The 20,058-nt window shown below is 35.7% G+C and overlaps 1 protein-coding gene across 1 annotated transcript in view; it reads left to right on the top strand.

Annotated features, from left to right (window-relative positions):
• The window catches only part of LOC142354610 (heterogeneous nuclear ribonucleoprotein R-like), a 31,139-nt gene extending 12,770 nt beyond the window's left edge, over positions 1–18,369 (top strand). Inside the window, exons 2-7 of the mRNA XM_075406943.1 lie at positions 9,303–9,518; positions 9,927–10,112; positions 11,428–11,590; positions 11,980–12,144; positions 12,698–12,881; positions 17,216–18,369. Of these exons, the coding sequence (XP_075263058.1) occupies positions 9,303–9,518; positions 9,927–10,112; positions 11,428–11,590; positions 11,980–12,144; positions 12,698–12,881; positions 17,216–17,341 (1,040 nt within the window). The 3' untranslated portion in view covers positions 17,342–18,369. The remainder of the gene's footprint in view (positions 1–9,302; positions 9,519–9,926; positions 10,113–11,427; positions 11,591–11,979; positions 12,145–12,697; positions 12,882–17,215) is intronic.
• The last annotated feature ends 1,689 nt before the right edge of the window (positions 18,370–20,058 follow it).

The following is a 20,058-nucleotide window of genomic DNA, read 5'->3' as shown; positions in this document are numbered from 1 at the left end:
AACAAAGAAATGTAAGCACACAAACAATGGGATCTTCTTTTCTGGACAGAATTCAATCTCTTAAAAACTCAAAATATGAGGGTGAATTGATAAAAATTGTTGACTGTTTGTTAGACGGCCATGGCTTAATTGATAATTCTGTTATATCTTGAAATTAGAAAGTAATAAATTTGTAATTGCATCACAATTATTTATATAGTATCAGTTTTATGTTTGGTTTAAAAATCAAGAAAATTCAATTTCTCTTTTCTTACAATCTTTTTCTTAAATGTTTAAATTGATACCTCTAATCTGTTAAATGTCAAGTTTTGTAACAAATTATTCTTTTAAAAGTCGAGTTTTCTCACAAAAATTTTTGTTAACTGTTGGGTTTTGGAACAATTTATTTTAATAAAAGTCGAGTTTTCTCAACGAAATTTTTGTTAAATGTCGAGTTTTCATTCAATCTTTTTGTTTAAATATCAAAAAACAGTTTCCAATTGGATACAATAAAGCGCAAATTTTTTCCTGATTTTCACCAGTTTACGGTATAATTTAACGCAAAAAGGGAAGAGATTTTTAATTTGTAAAATGACAAGTTTTCTTTTTCTATAACAACTTAAAATCGAGTTTTCATACAGGTTTTTTTCTTAGAAATCAAATTTCTGCTCAGTTTTTTTTCTTAAATATCAAATTTTTGATCAAAAACTTTTGTTAAATGTCGAGAAATAATGCTATTTCCGTTAAATATCAAGTTTTGTAACGAAGTTTCAAAATTCAAAATTTTGTTTGATTATATCCTTGTGAACTGGTTTAGAAAAGAAAGCTCACATGAGAAAAATTATATTATAAAGAATGTTTAAATACATCACCAGGAAAATGTATAAATCAACATACAACTTTTCCGTTAAGAACGATTACAAATGAAGCTGCAAAATTTTACCAACTCGAATCTATTCAAACAGAGTTCTCACAACATACTCTGGTAAGTTTTGAATCTCATTCCCAAAAGGTCTAGAACGTTCAAATATTACTGGAGGATCAGTTGGTTGAACGCTGATTGAAGTTGTTGAATTTTCATCAGTCAGCAAAATTGGATTGTGCGCCGTTCCATCCTCTATGGAAGGTGTTGTCATTGATGGAGTAGTCGACATATCAGTAGAACCATAGTACTGTGCCGGATCAAAGTTCTGCTGTTCATTTGCTGTCCAAGTGCTAGTATCAACACTTAGCTCGCTCCCATCAAAGCTTGACACAGTTTGAAGCAAATTTCCTGACTCCTCCACTGAACTCAAAACTTGATTTACATCCGGGCTAGAGAACCAAGAGTTGGGAATTTGCCCTTCTTCCCAAGGGAAAGTATATTGAATGTTGCCAGCGACGTAGGTAGGTGGAAATTCTGTCCCAGCAACGTGGGGATAGTGGTGCCCACTAATAACAGCAACCTCGTGTCCCATCGCTTGAGTTCCAAGCTGATTCTCCGTAATTGGAACCTGACACTGATGATAGGTGTCGAACTGTTGTCGCTGGTGTTCAATAATATGCCACACAGTGATGGGTAAAGTCATTACAGTCTCATATAATCCGTTTGATAAGTCTTTAATACTTATCCCAGCAGTCTCCTCAGTGAAGGAAAATGAGTACAGAAGACTGTTGTTTTGCACAGTAAACTCCATTTTGTTCAGATGAGTTGATAGAAGTGGATTTTTTAGAAACAAAAGCAGTTTGTAAATGAACGTATTGAAAACTGTCAAGTAGAGAGTAAGTTAGAAAACAACAAATTTCACTTTATAGTAGGATAAGAAGAATATCTAAGTTAGAAACAGATAAACGTTACAACTGAAGTAAGATCTGTAGATAAGAAGAATGTGAATGTAGGAACTCAATTGTATAAAGTTTTGAAGAATAGTTAGCAGGACGATGAGGAACAGAGGTGAAATTAATTTTGAGGAATAGAAAGAGAATGATGAAGTCTAACTTTGTCGCTCCTATTTATAGTGAATTCCGTCCAATAAGAACAAAGTAACCAAAGAAGGAAATATTTTGTAGAAAAACTGACGTTAGTAACCGAAACAGGAAATGGAAATCATTTAATGTATCCAAATATGGAAGAAGTTGTTATAAAATGATGCTCGTATACGAAGCAGGAACATCAATGCGTGAATAGAAACCAAATATGGTTTTTGAATAATACATGTATCACATGATACGACTACTTGTTTACTAAATAAGGATAGCTCATTGGGAACGAAGTGACATAATTTACCAAAAATGTTAAGCTCTGATAAATTTGTTCAACTTCGTTAAATTTTAAATCAATCTCGGAAAGTATTCCATTTTTGGAACAGAACTTTTGTATATATATATTTGGGAGCCGAATTCCAAATCGAATTTTTACTCCTTCGGAATTGTAATCTGTATAATAATGAAAAAACAACGCGCTCTGTACAGATGAAGTGATTGCTATGGGGTCAGTAATTGGAATACAGTTCGCTTGTGCTAGATTTCTGTACTGTTCTAAAATTTTGGGAACAGAATTCAAAATAAATAAAATTTCGTACTTGTTAATGTGTAGCTCTGACGATAAATCAAATGATTGTTTCGTTATATAATCATCATATTTGAATTTTTTAATGGAAAATGTTGCATATTCGAATCCTTTACTAAATCGGATTATTCTGTCATTCTGAACGCAAATGTCCAAGAAATTGTAGAAAAAATAGGAATCAACATCAATCTCGTCAACTTTGTAAGCATCGGCAATTCCTTCTTTCCTCTTATATATTTTTTCCAACAACTGTAAATGACTTTTGATTAACATTTTTCGCAAATGAGCAAAATTTCAAGGAATGAATTCACATATTTAAAAAGAGTGTTCTTAATTATTAAAGGTATTTGTAAATGGAAGAATCTGATTGGTTTATTCATTATGTTCTAGAATGTTCGGTTATGACAACAAGCTGCTTAAAATGGAAATCATAACTTTCCATATATGGAGTGATGCGTCATAGCTGCGTTCCCTAAATGTACAAAAATAATTTCTTTCATTCTCACTTTGTTATTGTCACAATTAGTTGCTCGTCACAATACCCGAATTTGTTTCATCTTGTACCAAAACAATGCCTTCTCTCGATAGAAATCTCTCAGTGAAATGCACAAAGTGCAACAAAATGGTGGTGAAGAAGAATATGGCAAGACACAAGCAGCCTTGTGATAGTGGGACTCTATTTTGTCCCAAATGTCCACATTTCAGTACAAAGAAGAAAGAAGACATGAATTACCACATTGCTAAGCATCACGCTCCTAAGGATACAAAGCTAAGCACTATGTGTACTGTATGCTTGGAGGAGTTTCCGAGTTTCTATTCTCTTCAACAACACAAGAGGAGAAAGCATGGAACTTCAACAAAAGTTTGAACAAAATCGAGTGAAAAGCTTAAAGAAGTTCTAGAATCAGAGGAGCTGGAAAAGGACAACGAGCAGCTACAACAAGAACCTAGTGCTTGCCAGCACTTTTTTGACGATACTGAGATGGAAAATGGAAGACATCAAGTGTTCAACTTCAAGTTGTCCAAGCTCGATCCTCATGAAATTAATAAAAAGTTGAAAGAAGTATTCGAAAAACTCAACTGTGCAGCCAAAGTCAACTTAGCTCTAGGATTTATATTAAGAAATGTGGATACGGACGAGTATCGATACTTCTACGCTCACGAGAACAACACTTTCTTCGAGAAATCTCATCTACTCTGTTCCAAAGGAGACTTAGTCTCTCTTCAGGACAGGATTGAAAAGATGGATTTAGTGGAGACGTGTGCTCAGGAGCGGGAGAATACAAAATGGCGATTTGCTCTGACTACAAATGTAACAATATTTTGCGCTCTCCTAAAATCCATTCCAATGGGATGTATCGATGCTGTTCTTCCTGAACAGTTACTCAGACGACCAGATGTGAATTGTCTCGTATCGAATGGCTATGGTGAGACTTACAAAGATTATCTTTGCTTATTCCGAGCTATAGCTGTTCACTTATATGGATCATCGGAGCTTGAGACCAATGCAAAAAATTTGTTTAGTGCATTCCTCCACGAATCTGGACAAGACGCAATCAATTTCAGAGGGGTATCGATCGATCATCTTGTATTTGTTGAAAATGCGATAAAGCACAACATATTTATTTACGATATTGACATTGTAGATGGAGATTTTGTTGGTGAACTTGCGAGGAGAAGTATTGAAATGTATGAGAAAAATATTAATTTATTACGTTACAACCACATATGCTTTGTAGATGATATCAACAGATTCTTTAAACGATTCCGTTGTCCCAGTTGCGATACGTTCATTCAGAAAGCGGGAAATTTCAACCGCCATATTAAAACGTGTAAAGATAGAGTACAGTATATTTACCCAAAGAGTGTGTATACATTGCGCGAGACCTTATTTGATAAGCTTGACGGATTTGGAATTTCCTACAACGAAGATCAAAAATTGTTCAAGAACTTGGCTATTTTTGACTTTGAATCGATATGTGTACCCTCCGACCAATTAAAAGATACAAACACAACCACTTGGATTGGAAAGCATGAACCAATCTCTGTCTCTATTTCCTCCAATTTAATTGATGAACCTGTCTTCCTATGCGATAAAGATCCGAAAGCTCTCATTATATCTTTTGTTGAAGCTATTGAAGACTTAGCAAACAAAAGTAAAACTGAAATGCGGACAAAGTTTTCCTCTATTGAAGCAGTAATCAGAGCACGAGTTAACGCAATTGGCGAAAATTTAATTAAAAGAAAGGATCAAAACGCTTCAACATTTGAGTGTGAAGATGAACGTACCGAAGAAGATGATGAAGCTGATATGTCTACGCATTTTCTCCAAATGCAGAAAAACCAGCTTTTGGACTTACAGCAGCACTTTGAGCGTTATGTGAACACTTTAACTGTGTTCGGATTCAATAGTGGAAAATATGATTTAAATCTCATTAAGTCCTATCTCCTACCCTCTCTTATTCATGAGCGCGACATTCAACCTACTGTTATTAAAAAAGCAAATCACTTTGTTTCTCTTAAGTTTGGTGATGTACAATTTCTCGATATCCTCAACTTTCTCGGTGGAGCTACATCACTTGATTCTTTCCTTAAAGCATACAAGACAAATGAGACCAAAGGATTCTTCCCCTATGAGTGGTTTGACTCTCCCGAAAAGCTCGATGCAACTTTTCTCCCTCCTTACGACCGTTTCTTTAGCAAACTGAGAAACTATAATCCACTGGAGAAGGAATTTACTGATTTCACTAAATTTCTTAACAGTGGATTTTCTCAACAAGAGTCATTAAAAAAGTTGAGGTTGAAAAATGTTCCTCCATCTGGAATTGACAATTACAATTACCTGAAAGGGGTCTGGGAGCAAGAAAAAATGGCTACATTCAGAGATTTTGTCAAGTGGTACAACAACAAGGATGTTGTTCCAACACTGGAGGCAATGCAAAAAATGATGGAGTTTTATCACAACAAGGGTATCGATATGTTAAAACTTGGATGTACACTTCCGAACTTGGCTAATATCTGTCTTCACAAGTCAACAAACCACAAGTTTTTTCCATTTGTTGAAGCTGACAAAGATTTACATAACAAAATACGTGAGGATATGACTGGTGGTCCATCTATTGTTTTTACTAGAAAAGCAGTAGTTGATCAGACCTTCATACGAAACTCTGAAAACCTTTGCAAGTCTATCGTAGGTATTGACGCTAGCCAACTCTATCCCTTTTCAATGTGTCAAGAAATGCCCACTGGACTTTACACTCGATGGGAATTTGATACAGATTCTCAAAAATTCAGGGCTCGAACAAACAGATCTCGATCATTTGAGAACATGGTTATGTCATATCTTCAATCACAACGTGCCGAATGTAAAATTGAGAGCTACTACACAACCGGAAAACAGAAGATTGATTGTTTTAGCGTAGACGGATTTTGCACACATTGTAATACGGTGTTTGAAGCCATGGGTTGTTACTTTCATTTCTGTCCTTGTCAGGAAGCTAAAGCAAGTCTCTCGGAAGAGGAAACACAGAGAGGGATTAGAAAAAGAGAACATGATGAATTGAGAAGAGATTACTTAAAAAGTAAAGGATATAAGATTGTTGAAATCTGGGAGTGTAAATGGTGGGAAAGTGTTAAAGAAGAAGAAAATGTCAGAAATCACGTGAGAAAGAACTTTCCTTTCAAATTACCTTTGAAGCAAGAGTCTTTACTAGCTAAAATAAGAGATGGGGAGATGTTTGGATACGTACAATGTGATTTGGAAGTTCCCACAGGTTTGAAGTATAAGTTTTCGAATTTCCCGCCTATTTTTAAAAATTTCAACGTTAGTCGAGCTGATATTGGGGATTATATGAGAGATTACGCTGTCAAAAACAACTTAATGAAGCAACCTCAGCGAATGCTAATTTCAAGTTTCAATCTGGAAAATGGAACAATTATTACTCCCCTACTAAATTTCTACATCAGCCTCGGTCTGAAATGTACAAGAATTTATAGATTTGTACAGTACACGCCGCGCAAATGTTTCAACACCTTTGTACAGTCAGTGGTAGACGCTAGAAGAGGTGGAGATGAAAATCCTGATTCCAGCGTTGTTGCTGAGACTATGAAATTATTGGGTAATAGCTCTTACGGTTATCAGATTATGGACAGAAGCAAACATACAGAAACCAAATATTTGAACGATGAGAAGACGCACAAAGCAATCAATGGGAAAATGTTTAAGCGGTTGAACAATGTCTCAAAAGAGCTTTACGAAGTTGAGCTAGCAAAATCAAAAATTGAACACCGCGAACCTATAATAGTTGGATTCTTCATACTTCAGTACGCTAAATTACGTATGTTGGAGCTCTACTATAACTCCTTTGACAGATTTTGCGACGTGGATAAATTCGAGGAGTTAGAGATGGATACAGATTCCCTCTATTTAGCCTTAGCTCATGAGAATTTGTATTATTGTATTCGACCTGCTAAAAAACAAGAATGGGAAGCATTGAGAAAGCAGGACTGTAACGACTCTTTCCAAGCAGATGCTATTCAAAATTTCTTCCCTAGAACATGTTGTTCTAAGCATAAGAAGCATGATAAACGGGAACCAGGACTTTTCAAGGAAGAATTCAGATGTACGGAAATGATTTGTCTTTGTAGCAAAACTTATTGTTGCTACGATGCACAGTCTGACAAATACAAGTTCAGCAGTAAAGGTCTCAATAAAAGAACACTAGAAGAGAATGGAGATGGACCGATGGAGAAATATCGACGTGTGATGGATGAAATTATCAATCTTACTTCAACAAATAGAGGGTTCAGAACAATAAACCATTGTGTTGCTACGTATGAGCAGACAAAGAAGGGACTGTCCTATTTCTACCCTAAGCGCATTGTTCAGTCTGACGGTATTCATACAGCACCACTCAACATATAACTTAATTGCTTTTACTATAGCACAATTCTTTAGTATTCTCTATTACATTTATACTGTGTCTGTAATTTTATACAATTTTAATTCATTTTTTTTTCTATCATTGAATTTTTTCCAATTAATGAGCGCGCAAAAGACATTTGTTACACAATTGATTCAAACAATTAGGGGAACAATCTTTGCAACTGACCTAAAATTTGTAAACAAAAATTCAACATGTCACATAATTACCCCTCAGATAACTAGGGTAATTGAAAACCCCACCAATTAATTTCACAATTTAATAACATAAAATTTGTAAACAAAATTCAACCTGTCACATAATTACCCCTCACATAATTACAGCAATTAATTACCCACGCCAATTCTATTGTTCTCACGTAATCACTTAATAACTACACAAACATTGATATTTTCCCCTCAAAATTTCAGCCTATCAGGAGCGTCTCCGAACCTACCCCCCACATTTGCACCGACTATACTACTAGAAAATGTACATGCACAAATACATACACAAAACCTATACCCTATCTTAATACATGGCGGCACCTAATCAATACATGTCCGCGGCTATAACTAATCTCAATACATGTCGGCGGCTATTACTAATCTTAATACATGTCGGCGGCTATTACTAATCTTAATACATGTCGGCGGCTATTACTAATCTTAATACATGTCGGCGGCTATTACTAATCTTAATACATGTCCGCGGCTATAACTAATCTCAATACATGTCGGCGGCTATTACTAATCTTAATACATGTCGGCGGCTATTACTAATCTTAATACATGTCGGCGGCTATTACTAATCTTAATACATGTCGGCGGCTATTACTAATCTTAATACATGTCGGCGGCTATTACTAATCTTAATACATGTCGGCGGCTATTACTAATCTTAATACATGTCGGCGGCTATTACTAATCTTAATACATGTCGGCGGCTATTACTAATCTTAATACATGTCGGCGCATAATCTTAATACATGTCGCCGGCTATAACTAATACATGGCGGCTATACCCTATCTTAATACATTAACGCCGCTATACCTAATCTTAATACATGCTAATTCATTTCCTATCTTAATACGTTAGGGAGGGCCCAAATCCCGGAAAATACGCTATACCCTATCTTAATACATGGGGGACCTCACCCACCCCGGGGAGTGTAGCTCACTATATTACTACTAGTGTCATTTAACGGTTTCTTCAACAAAAAACTGCTCTACTGACATTTCAATATTTTAGAGAATGTGCCAATTATAATAAAAATTAATCGTACCCAAAACCTTTACTAAGAATCAAAAAGTAAGTCAAATTGGAGTCATGGTTCAATTGTTCGTAACTTTATTCGAAAATGGAACAAGATTACAATTACAATTAAAAAAGATACGTCGAAGACCAATTTTCAGAAAGCTATAGGCGAAATGCTTAAACGACACGAAAGAGTTCTAATAGACAGAAGGGTAGCAAGATTCACATACCGTTTTAAATATTTTAAGTAAACCGAACCTTATTTTGTTGTGACTTAGGAAAGTAATAATGTTTAATATATAATTTTTTAACAATTAACATTGAACCAAGTGGTTACTTTAATTTGCACGTTTCAGATTTAAAAATTTGAATTTGCATTTCAAATTTGGGAAAAATAACTGAAATTGAACTTTTATACATTAACTATTTAATTTTGGTCGGCTATTTAATTTTGATTGATCAAAATGTTTTTTTTCGATGAAACGCATGTGTTCAAATATCAGAGTGACAAATTTAGTTATTAGTACTTTTTCCCATAAATTTTGCTGTTCGTTCCTTGTAAGACTGTTTGAAATTTCATTCTGCTTTTTCTACAGGCTACAACCGAGGATATGGTTTCGTGACATACTGTGACAAAGACACGGCTAAAGAGGCAGTGAAGAAATTGAGCAGATACGAGATCAAGCCAAATAGACGCATTGTTGTGAAATTGTCAGTGCAGTTCAACAGACTATACATCGGAGGAGTACCCAAGGGCAAATCTAAGGACGACATTTTCAATGCATTCTCCAAGGAGGTCGATAACTTGAAAGGTACCGGAGCACAGATATTCGCGCTCTCCTTTTCTCACTTGTATGTTTTTTGACAACTTTCTCTGCGAGTTAAAGATTGCAAATATACTTTTATTCGGCCATGGTATTTGAGGGACTGCGATGATTTTTTCGGATTCCAACAATTTGATATTTGTGTACAAATTATTATAATCAAACATTCAAACGGGTAGTATTGTATTGCGGGTTTCTGTGTATACTTACAGTCTAACTGTATTTGTGGTAGAGTGCAACATCTTGTTCCAATATTTTTGTCTCGTTCAGATGAAAACATGAGCTTCTAATTTACAAAATCCATAATGTCACCATTCTGAAGGGAGAACTAATTGTCCCCTAAACGTTGTTAATAGTTGTAGAGGATAATGATTTTAAACTATCATTTATTTTCAGCTGTGATTCTGCAAGACCCTCCCTCTGGTGCGAGCAGTGATGTGAAGAACAGAGGCTTCTGTTTCCTGGAATTCGACTCTTACTTCGAGGCAGCTGCTGCTAGAAAGAGACTGATGAATGGACGACAGAAGATATCCGCCTGGGACAACTTTTCCCGCTTCATTGTTGACTGGGCTATTCCTCTCGGTTAGTTAGCCCGTGACGGTAGCAATTACCCAACAGGCGGTACACTAGGTTGACAAAGTGACGACTACGATGTAATGGTAGCTTGCCTTGCCGAGGGCCTGAAATTAGCAGAAGCTGGCTCTAGGATGCGTCAATGTCTGTGTATTCTTGAGTAGCAATCTGAGTTAATTAATACTAGTGTTGGACCATTAAAATTTGAGAATGAATTCTATACATGTTCTCCACAGTATGGCCCTCTATAGACTTCCATGATTCCCAGTTTGCTTCACATTGTTTATCGATGACAAAGTACCCACAAGTGAGATCTATAGTCACGATCAGGTAGTCTCCGACTACAATTTTGTCAGAAAACAGCGCATGTTACCATAAATTGGTAAAAAATATATCTACTTGAGATTTTTCAGCCGTGTGTGGGAAGCTAGGGACCATATTGGATCCAGTTAAGGTCCTGAAGTTAGATCTATTTCACTATTTAGAAGATGTTACCTTTCGACAGTTGAGTTATTGAACACTTTTTTGTCATGCACGATAAAGTTAAGTTCATTTCTATGAACCGCAATTTTGCTGCTAATGAAAAGCAACACTTAAGCTGAACAACAAAAATTGTTAGCTAATGTGTGGTACAAATTGAGCAAAACACAGAAAAGTTCTTGAAAAATTCTTAGACGCTTCAATGCAAGCTTATTGGAAAAAAATTGTAGGAAGTACAATTGCAACTACTGTAAGACCACTGCGTACTAACACATATTGTGACTAAGTGCTTTGATTTTGGGCAACCAGAAATCACAAGTTACCCTACAAACGCACTGCATGAATATTTCAAGCATGGACATGCAATTCTTCACAACAAACCGAAGTGAGATAGTATTTTTTCTATTTTGCTATAATAGTTGATTTTTCAACATTTTATCTTCATACGCCTCATCTTCATATGCCGCCAAATTGGATTCTAAATAAATTAGATTATAGCTCTGGGAATCAGCCAAGCTAAGCTGAACGTGGGCTAAGGCCTCATCAACGACCGTCGTCGGGTGTTAGGTGTAATTGCCTCGGGCTGCCAGCCCAGAATTAGTTCTAACCTATACTTACTAATGTGTACTTCAAAAAACACTAGTCTAATATAATATACACGTAGTGCGTATCGAAAGCAATGAGCAGTGATAAATTAATAGTCCTCATAAACATGTACAAGATGATAAAATAGAAAAAGGGCGGATGAGAACAGGATTCTGGTAATGCGCTGCAGACTAAAGCCTAATGCTATTTCACTTAAAAAAATATTATTGTGTTGTTAAAGGGCTGTTGTGTTTAATAGAAAACCCAGACGAGGACGTGGTCGCTAACAGCACTGCAATTCTGGTGAACAATTTGACAGAGGCAATCACGAATGACGATTTAGTGGCCAGGTTCCAGAAGTATGGCATCATCAAGAAAGTCAACAAGAAGAATCACTACGCATTCATCACATACAATGACAGGTAGCATTATCAGTTGTTAACGATATGCATGAACAATCGGGCCATGTTTCAACATCACCACTCCTCAAAGACGTTCCTTTAAAAACAGATTATTTAACTGTGATTACGGAAGAACAAGTTATAATCTGTATGTTCTCCGAACACTATGAGCTCTCCTTAATGAGAGCTTAATACTGAAGAATTAATTGACTGCTGAAAACGCGAATCTTAGTGACGAATTGGCGAGTGTTTCTTCATTCTTTAGGTAGACGCATTAATCGAGCTATCTGCTTTTTATGAACGGTAGTATAAATAGTGCTTGTGCAAAAGCTGGAGCGCTTTAAGAGTCCATACCCGTTAATCTATTGGTTTTTGCTGGACATTAAAGAGATAGCGTTGGTGTATTGTAGAACTGCTGCCGAGGCCGCAGAAGCTGCTGAGAACCAACAGATCTTAAAGGATGCCCAGATCGATGTCCAAATTCACGTTCCGCTGACTGGAGTGGCAAAGAGGATGGTCCAGACCATCAAGGGCACCCCAGCTGCCGGAGGCAACCAGGGCAACTACAATCAGGGGTAGCTATTTCCTCTATATTCTCTTTTTCCTCTATGGACAGCACATCTATTTTCCGTGTTCGACCTATTTGAAAATATAGTCCGCTCAAGGTATGAATTTACTGTTGGATGTAAACTGAATAAAGAGGGTAGATATGTTCGAACTCTAAAGCAACTATCAAACATGTTTGGAGGAGTTACAATTGTTTTGCGATGTAGGTTATTATAAAATCACTCTAAAACGAAAATAATCGGTTCAATCAAGTTATCAATATTGAAAGCTCTTTCAAGTGACGCTTTTTTTCCGATGTTTTTTTTCTTATCACATCGATCATAAGTAATTACTGCAGCAAGCTTGATATGGATTTGAAGGAAGCTGCTTACAATGCAGCAGTAGGTTATATAGTGTAATTGAACTCGCTAACGTTTCTCATCAAACTGCTTCAACAAGTTATGAATGAAAAAATGAGCTGTAATTTTAAGCTCCAATCCTTAGCGCCGTAAATCAATATTGCTCAAAAATATATTTTTTGTCACTTCAAGTAAATTGATTGTTTTTCTTTTGCTACATCAGAAGGTACAGAAACCAACAGCAGGCATATAATGGCAACAGTGCCGGAGTCTCTCAGGCAGCAGTGATGGGATTCAACAACGGAGGACCTGGAAGCTACAATGGCAATGCACAGGGAGGGGGATTCGGACGGGGACAAGGACGAGGCATTCCACGAAGAGCCGGCACATTCACAAAGACCAGAATGGTACCTTTAACAGACTTTATTTCCCTTTAATAACTACTCCTACTATGTTATTGATTGCTTTCACCTTCCTGTGTGGTACTTTCATGATCTAACAAATCGAATGTAGTAATGTCATTCAAGTGTATATTACATTCCTGCGCTTCTAGAAGTGTCCTTTACTCTGTAAGAGGATGTGGTCAATTAAAATTGACTTGACGAGGTGTCATGGCTATCGTTGGTTTATTGATAGCCGCCGTCAGCCTCTCAAACGGCTATTATTTAGGTGTTCTCTTTTCTTTTTTACAATTCAAAGAATTTGAATTGTATTGGGGCTCTGTTTTTTACGACTCGAAGAGGAGTATTGGAGAAGTCCTTTTTTTAAATCAATTTTATTGGAGAGAATTTTGAGGCGGGAAATGAAACACGTGAAAAAATTTGAGTGGTTTTGTTGCGAAAGAAAATGAAAAGTGGAGCGAAAAGAGTGGTTTTTAACAGCCGCACAGAGATATCTGGGGCTATTATTGGCCTTCTCTTGGTTTTTACAATTCAAAGAATTTGATATGTATTGGGGCACTGTCTTTTTTTTCAAGATCTGTTCACACATTGTCATGATTTTTGAAGTCAAATTGGAGTAGTGATTTTGGTCACGCCGAAACAGGAAGTGGAGCCCAAAAGCGAGTGGTTTTGCTGCGTGAATTTTTTTCCTCTAATTTTGAAGTAGAGTGAGAAAACGGGGTAGAGTGAGAAAAATTCGCTTTCTCGCTAATTTTGTTCACATGCGGCGATTTCACTTTGATTTTTACTGTTTTGAACAGTTTTTTGAGAGCAATTTTCAGCAAATAGTAATTACAGAATTTTCAGTCTTTCTCTAATTTTTTGTTCGATTCTGCTTATTCCAGATGTATTGTTGGTTATATTTTTCCAATCGTTTGATAGTTGATTGTTGAACTAATTTAAATTAAACCACACATTCTATCGTACACTAAGCTTATGAGCAGCAACTTATAAAATTTTTGCAAGCCCAAATATTGACATAATTTTTATTTTCCCTGAAAGTTTGTGTGCTCCGGTTGTTTTTGCAGATTGAATAGTATAATTAAGTTAACTGTTGTAGCTGGGCTAGTGCAACATTTTTTTCGAGTCGATTCCGCAGTTTTCCGGCCTTTTTAAAGATGTGTTCACACGTTTCCATGGTTTTTGAAGTCAAATTGGAGTTGTCATTTTGGTTACGCCGAAACAGGAAGTTTAAAGTAGAGTGAGAAAACGGTGTTTGAACTAAAATTCGCTTTCTCGCTAGTGTCTTTTTTGTTCACACGCGGCAATTTCACTTTGATTTTTACTGCAATTTTTTGGACAGGATTTTTTTCTAAATGGTTTTCTCAATCCATTCATAGTCCGTTCTAGGTGTAGTTTTCTGTTTAGTCAATGAAAAATCTTTGAATTGTACGTCAGAACTTGTCCTGCTATGTTTTTTTATTTCGTCGTCTCGATTTTTGTTACAACCATATGACGTCACAACCACTTCAAATCTGCTTTTTGTTCATTTGTTCATGCAATTTCAACTGAATTGCGTGCGTGACGTCATTTTTCGCTCTTAGTGGAGCGAGTTTTTTGTTTATTTGCGTGATAAAATTTTTGGGCACACTTCACTCACAAAAATGACTTCCTCACTTTGAAGTTGACTTTTATTTAATTTAATTCAAAGAAATAAGGTCAAATGGGTTTGTATCACTCTAAATGAAGGTTATTAGAGTGCAGCTAATGGAGGCAGCAAAAACTTATACTGATTTTTAATCAAAATATAACATATCAGCCTTCAATGAAAAGGCGATTTTTATGGTTTGTCTTTTCACTGTTTTTTTGAGACTGCAGATCTACGAAGCTATTGCGGCTGTTTTCTGGCAATCTGCCAGCTATTTTTGTTCATATGGCTGTTTTCTAGAGAGCGAGAAATTGAGGTGTGAAAAAATTTCTAAGCGGGCGAAATTTTTTGTTCACGTGCATCATGTTAGAGCATCTTTTTCTCATTTTCTTTGGTTAAGAGGTTTGGTTTGATTTTTCGGTTATGCGGCTATTTTACTTTGGTTTTTACTGTTTTTTAAAATTTGTTGGATAGGGTTTTTAAATGGTTTTCGCAATCCATTCATAGTTAATTCTAGGCCTAGTTTTTGTCAGAATCAAATTTGCATTTTTCGCTAGTGGTTTTTAATTCTCCCTGGCGGCATTTTGACATTTATTTTTTCTCTTTTTTTGTTATTTAGATTTTTTTATAAATGGTTTTCCCAATTCACTCATAGTCAGTTCTAGTTTTAGTTTTTTTATTTAGTCAATCAAAATTCGATGAATTGTAGGGTCAGGACTTGTCCCGCTATGAACCGATAAAGCCCGGTCATTAAGTCATTGAGAGTTAGGTTATGAAAGTTCATTAGTGTTTTCTAGCTGACATTGGTATTAAGGTTATTAGCTTTCATTTTAGAAGCTGAATTAAGTATAGTTTTAGAATCCAACTGAAATTTCACACCGAATTAGAACACTTTTTGACACTGAAAAAAATAGAAAAAATCTTAGCCAATTTATCTCTTCTTTTTCTGTTTCAATCCCGATGTGCAAGCGCGTCAACGGCGGCTATTTGCCGGCAATCTGCCAACTATGTTTAATCTGTCGTGTCAGTCAGCCTGGATGTTAAAGTCAAACCCAAGTGTGATAATGTTAGTCTAAATGTTAAGCTAAATTAGCTGATCATGAGTCAACAGCATAAAAAAATGAGAGATTCAGAGACAACGAGAATATAGGGTGTTCGTTAAGCAGGCAAAAATATCGAGCACGTGAGGCAAAGTAATTTTTACTTGTTAGCTCTAGCTTCTTCGGGAAAAGAGGATTTTCTCGCACATGCTAACTAGTAATGCTATGTCTGAGATAGTGTTTGACGATTTAAAGAATTTTTTAGCCATTGGTTGCAGTTTTAAACTACTTTATTTTTACCATTTGACAATTTTCTGAGTTTTTAATATGCCTTTTCATTTTTTTGAGCAGTAGAGGTTCTCTTTTGGTTAGATCTTCAATGGTTTTGATGATATTTTGGTTTTTTAGGTTTCAATTTAAAGTTTTTTGCTTGAGAAAATTGATCAAATGAAGTCATTATTGACCCGTTTTCGTATATATAGGTAAAGTTTTATGCCTATTTTTCCCTAGTCTCCGTTCTTAATTGTTTACCTAGAGCTATTACTTTGTTTTTTCTCCGGTTAAGACGAGGTACTTGCATGTTTGATCTACCATCAATATTACCGTTATAACATTCAACCGCAAGTTTTTTTATTGCACCCATAAATTCTCTGGATTGCGTCAAATAGATTTTAGTTTGCTCTCGAACGAAGTTTGAAGCAATTATTGTAAACATGTTGGTCTTTTTTATGCAAAATCTTTGCTTGACCGTTTTTCCGCTTTTGTTCTAGAACATTCTGACTTCTCTAGTAACTTTTGCGGGCTCCACTTCATTTCTGAGTGATCTCAATTACTTTCATTGTTTTGCTAATTTAAAACAGATTGTTAGAGGTTGAGTCGCAATGACGTTGTAGCTTATTAGTTAAGATGTCTGACGGCTATCTTGGAGGTCTCGGGTTCGAGCCACAATGAGGTCTGAGTTTTTGCACTCATAAAACTTCTCTAAATTAGGCCCTTCTGTCGTTCGAGAGCAATTGAACCGACGCGAGTCCGTTTGTTTGACCTTTTCCTAAGGCTGCCGGACCCCGTCGCAATTAAATTGCCCTGCCTATCGTCCGGGAGCTTTTGGTCCGACGTTTTTTGGTTAACTTTAATTGTTTGATATATCGCGTGGAATCTTTATTGATTTTATAAAATTGTAATTGCACGTTAGGTTTTGAGTAGCAGCATGTGGAAAATTTTCTAAAAATGGTTTCAGAAACTTATTTTATCTTAAACAAAGTTTGTGCATCTTAAACAAATTTATTTTGGACTCCTGGTCTTTTTACGTCTCCAAGAAGAGTATTGGTTTTCTGCCATGGTATATACATTGGTATTCGTATATTCTTTTAGCTGAAGTAAATTTTTTCATGACTTGAGCTTTGACTTTTTTAATCGAAATCTGTTTTAGAACGTTGACTTCTGCTTTTCCACTCTGGACTTAAACAATAGCTTTGATTTTAATGTAGAGTAATTAGGAATGTTACACTTTACCAAGCTTTGCCGTACCAATGACCTGTTTCAACTTAAGGTCTAATAATTTGTAATTAGCTGCTTGTATCCAGCTATAGGACGTCTATAATAATCGGATTGATATTCATGATAACGAGTTAGCTTGCACTCATGTTGATATATAACGCTATTGTCTATTGCAGATGGCGAGAGGAGTCGGCAGTGGGCCACAACAACAAGCTGGAGGATACGATCCCTACTTTGCACAGGTGCAAATGAGTGTGTTAGGGAATCAGCAAAACGGATACACAGGATTCCAATCATTCTAAATCCACTCTAGTCCAACTAATCTACACATAAGAGAACCAATAGAACACCCACGTCTTGAAATAAACTAATCACAATCAAGATGTGAAATAAAGAAAAACAGGATATATTGACTTGTGATTTTGTCCTTGGGAAGATCTTATGGATAGGTTTCTTTTTTCCGCTCAGTTTTGTTGCTATATCTGTTTGTCCTGACCGTTACGTTTATTTTGCTATTTAAGTATGTCTAAAGCGTTTCCTTATATTTCTGATGTATATTTAACACTTATGAAGTAAAGTATGTTGGTACTATTTAAAAGAGCTATGAATCGTAAGACTTTTAGTAACCGTGACTGTGTCATGCATTAATTATTATATGATAAAATACTATTTTCTGTCTATTCCTTATTTGTGAATTAATTACTTAAAGTTTGTAAATTTGTGATCTACAAAAAATAGGACAAATTTGTTGGTACTTCTCAGCAGCAAAAGTGCGGATATTTGAAACTTGTTGATCCTTTGCTATCAATTTGTTCAGATTTAAATTAGTTATTCAGCAAAACTTATTACTCTGAAAGTAACTTATGTAATTCGAAGATAAACCGTTAAACCTCAAAACGTTCTGATTATTCATTTCTGAACTGTTATTTCTGTTAATTCTCCTTGCGGTGCTAAAAATTTCAAAGATACTATTCGATAATTTCTTGAGTTACGGTTCTGTAATTTGGCAAACTGTCGAACATTCTAGAAGAAAGCACCCAAGGATCGAAAGAGCATCTGTAGCTCATTTGTGTATTTTTACTAAAACACAACAAGGAGGCAAACTACATTCATTCAAGCGGCACACAGCATGGAACTAGGGAAATTGTGGAAAGACGGAAGCGTAACTGGCTGATTAATTAGGTGCTCTGCTCATGCTAATTATTTCACTATTCTTTCGTTGCTGCAATTTGATTTGATGGACCTTACCGATTTGATGATGCCAGATTTCTTGTGTGCGTTGATGACTTCTGATTGGCTAGAAAAGCTTGAATTGAATCTTGATTCCTTGCTTTGGCGACTCTGAGATAGTATTCTGAGCTCAATTTTCGAGTACATCAATAAATGGGAGTCAAAAAATTGGGGAACGAAACAATAGATCAAATTTCATATAAATGGGGATTAAGTTTATTGAAGACTGCTCTTGCGAATGGTGTTTTAGAAGTAGCATGATTAATAGCGTCCGTGAGCCTCTCAACGGATGGTTTATAGGCGCTGTCCTTAAATAGCTGCGAAGCTGTAAGTTGAGCGTAGCTATAGTGCGGGTTTCGTGGTTTTTTTACGACTCAAAAAGGATACTCGTTTTCTTGAGGTTCTTACTACCAGAAGAGGCGTTATGGTTTTCTAGTTTTTTACTACTCGAAGAGGCGTTAAGGTTTTTGTTTTCTTACAATTGAAAGAATTTGAATTGTATTGGGGCGCTTTTTAACTCGAAGACATGAATTGATGTTTTTACGACTCGATTTTCCAACTCAAAGAGGCGTTATTGTTTTCTGTTTTCTTAGTTTAAAGAATTTGAATTGTTTTTGGACGCTGTCTTTTTTACAACTCGATGAGGAGTATTGGAGCGTCTTTTTTTCAGTAATTTTGTTGGACTATATTTGAAACAGGGAGGGAAATGCGTGAAAACAGTGTTTATGTCACATTGCTGAAGAAATTCGAAGAGCAAAAGAGAGGGGTTTTCGGTTCAAGCAGCGTATTCGAGAGCGGGAAAAAGGTGTAAAAAATTTCACTGAGCGAGCGAAATTTTTTACGTGCGGCTTTTCAAAGCAGTTTTCGGTTTTAACGGCAACTTTCGCAATAAAAGATGTTTCTCTCGATTAGCTAAAGTGGTAAAAGTGTGTCTGGAAGCATTTTTGACCATCTTAAGCGAATCTTTAAGGGTCAATTTTCAGCTATTTTCACCATTGTTCCTTGTTAAATGTTTCTTTCATAAATTTATTCCCTTTCAGTTTTGGAGAGCATTTGCGGAGCCTTCTGTCTGAAATCAGTTCTTATCGACTTTTTTATTTTGTCTCACTTTGATCGATATTAACGGCAAGGTGTTTTTTTGAATAAAATTGGTTAAATCTGAGAAAGTTTTTGCAATTTTTGTCTTTTGTTTTTTTTTTGTTTATTTATTCTAATGATTTTTCTCAACTTCTTTCTTGGCTAATTCTTAATTTTAAAATCTTAAATATCTGTAAGCAGAGTAGTAGGCAGTTGGTTGTTTTAGCAGAAAATACAATTGAAGTTTTCTCTGACTAAATGTTGGTTATTTGCAGTTTATTGTTTTGAAGAGAGTTTTGTATGAGTTTTGTAGAATATTATTTTGATTTTGTCATCAACTTTCCGGTTCCTCAGATTTTTTTAATGAGCTAGTTACATTGTCTCTCAAATGCTAAATTTTTTGCGATCAACTTGTGTTACTTTTTTGCATGGTCTTTTCAATCAAAATTTGTAGTCTCAGCCTGATGTAAATTTTATCAGATACGCTATGAGTTTCTGTCATTTTGCCAGATTATGGATTTTTAGGCTATTTTAGTAATCTTTCGCCCGTATTAGTTTTTCCTGCATTTTTGGTACTTGAATTGAAACCTAATGTAAAGAGCAGTTTTTGTTACGAATGCAATTAATTTTTTTGTGATACGCAGCAGGATTGTCTGAAATTAGGGGAGGTATTAGAAATATTTTACCTTTTTTCTCCACTTCTTTTGTGCAA

This window comes from Convolutriloba macropyga, chromosome 15, assembly GCF_964194025.1.
Source record: "Convolutriloba macropyga chromosome 15, txConMacr16.3, whole genome shotgun sequence".
NCBI classification, from domain to species: Eukaryota; Metazoa; Xenacoelomorpha; order Acoela; family Convolutidae; genus Convolutriloba; species Convolutriloba macropyga.
This window is presented reverse-complemented; position numbering and strand designations above follow the sequence as displayed.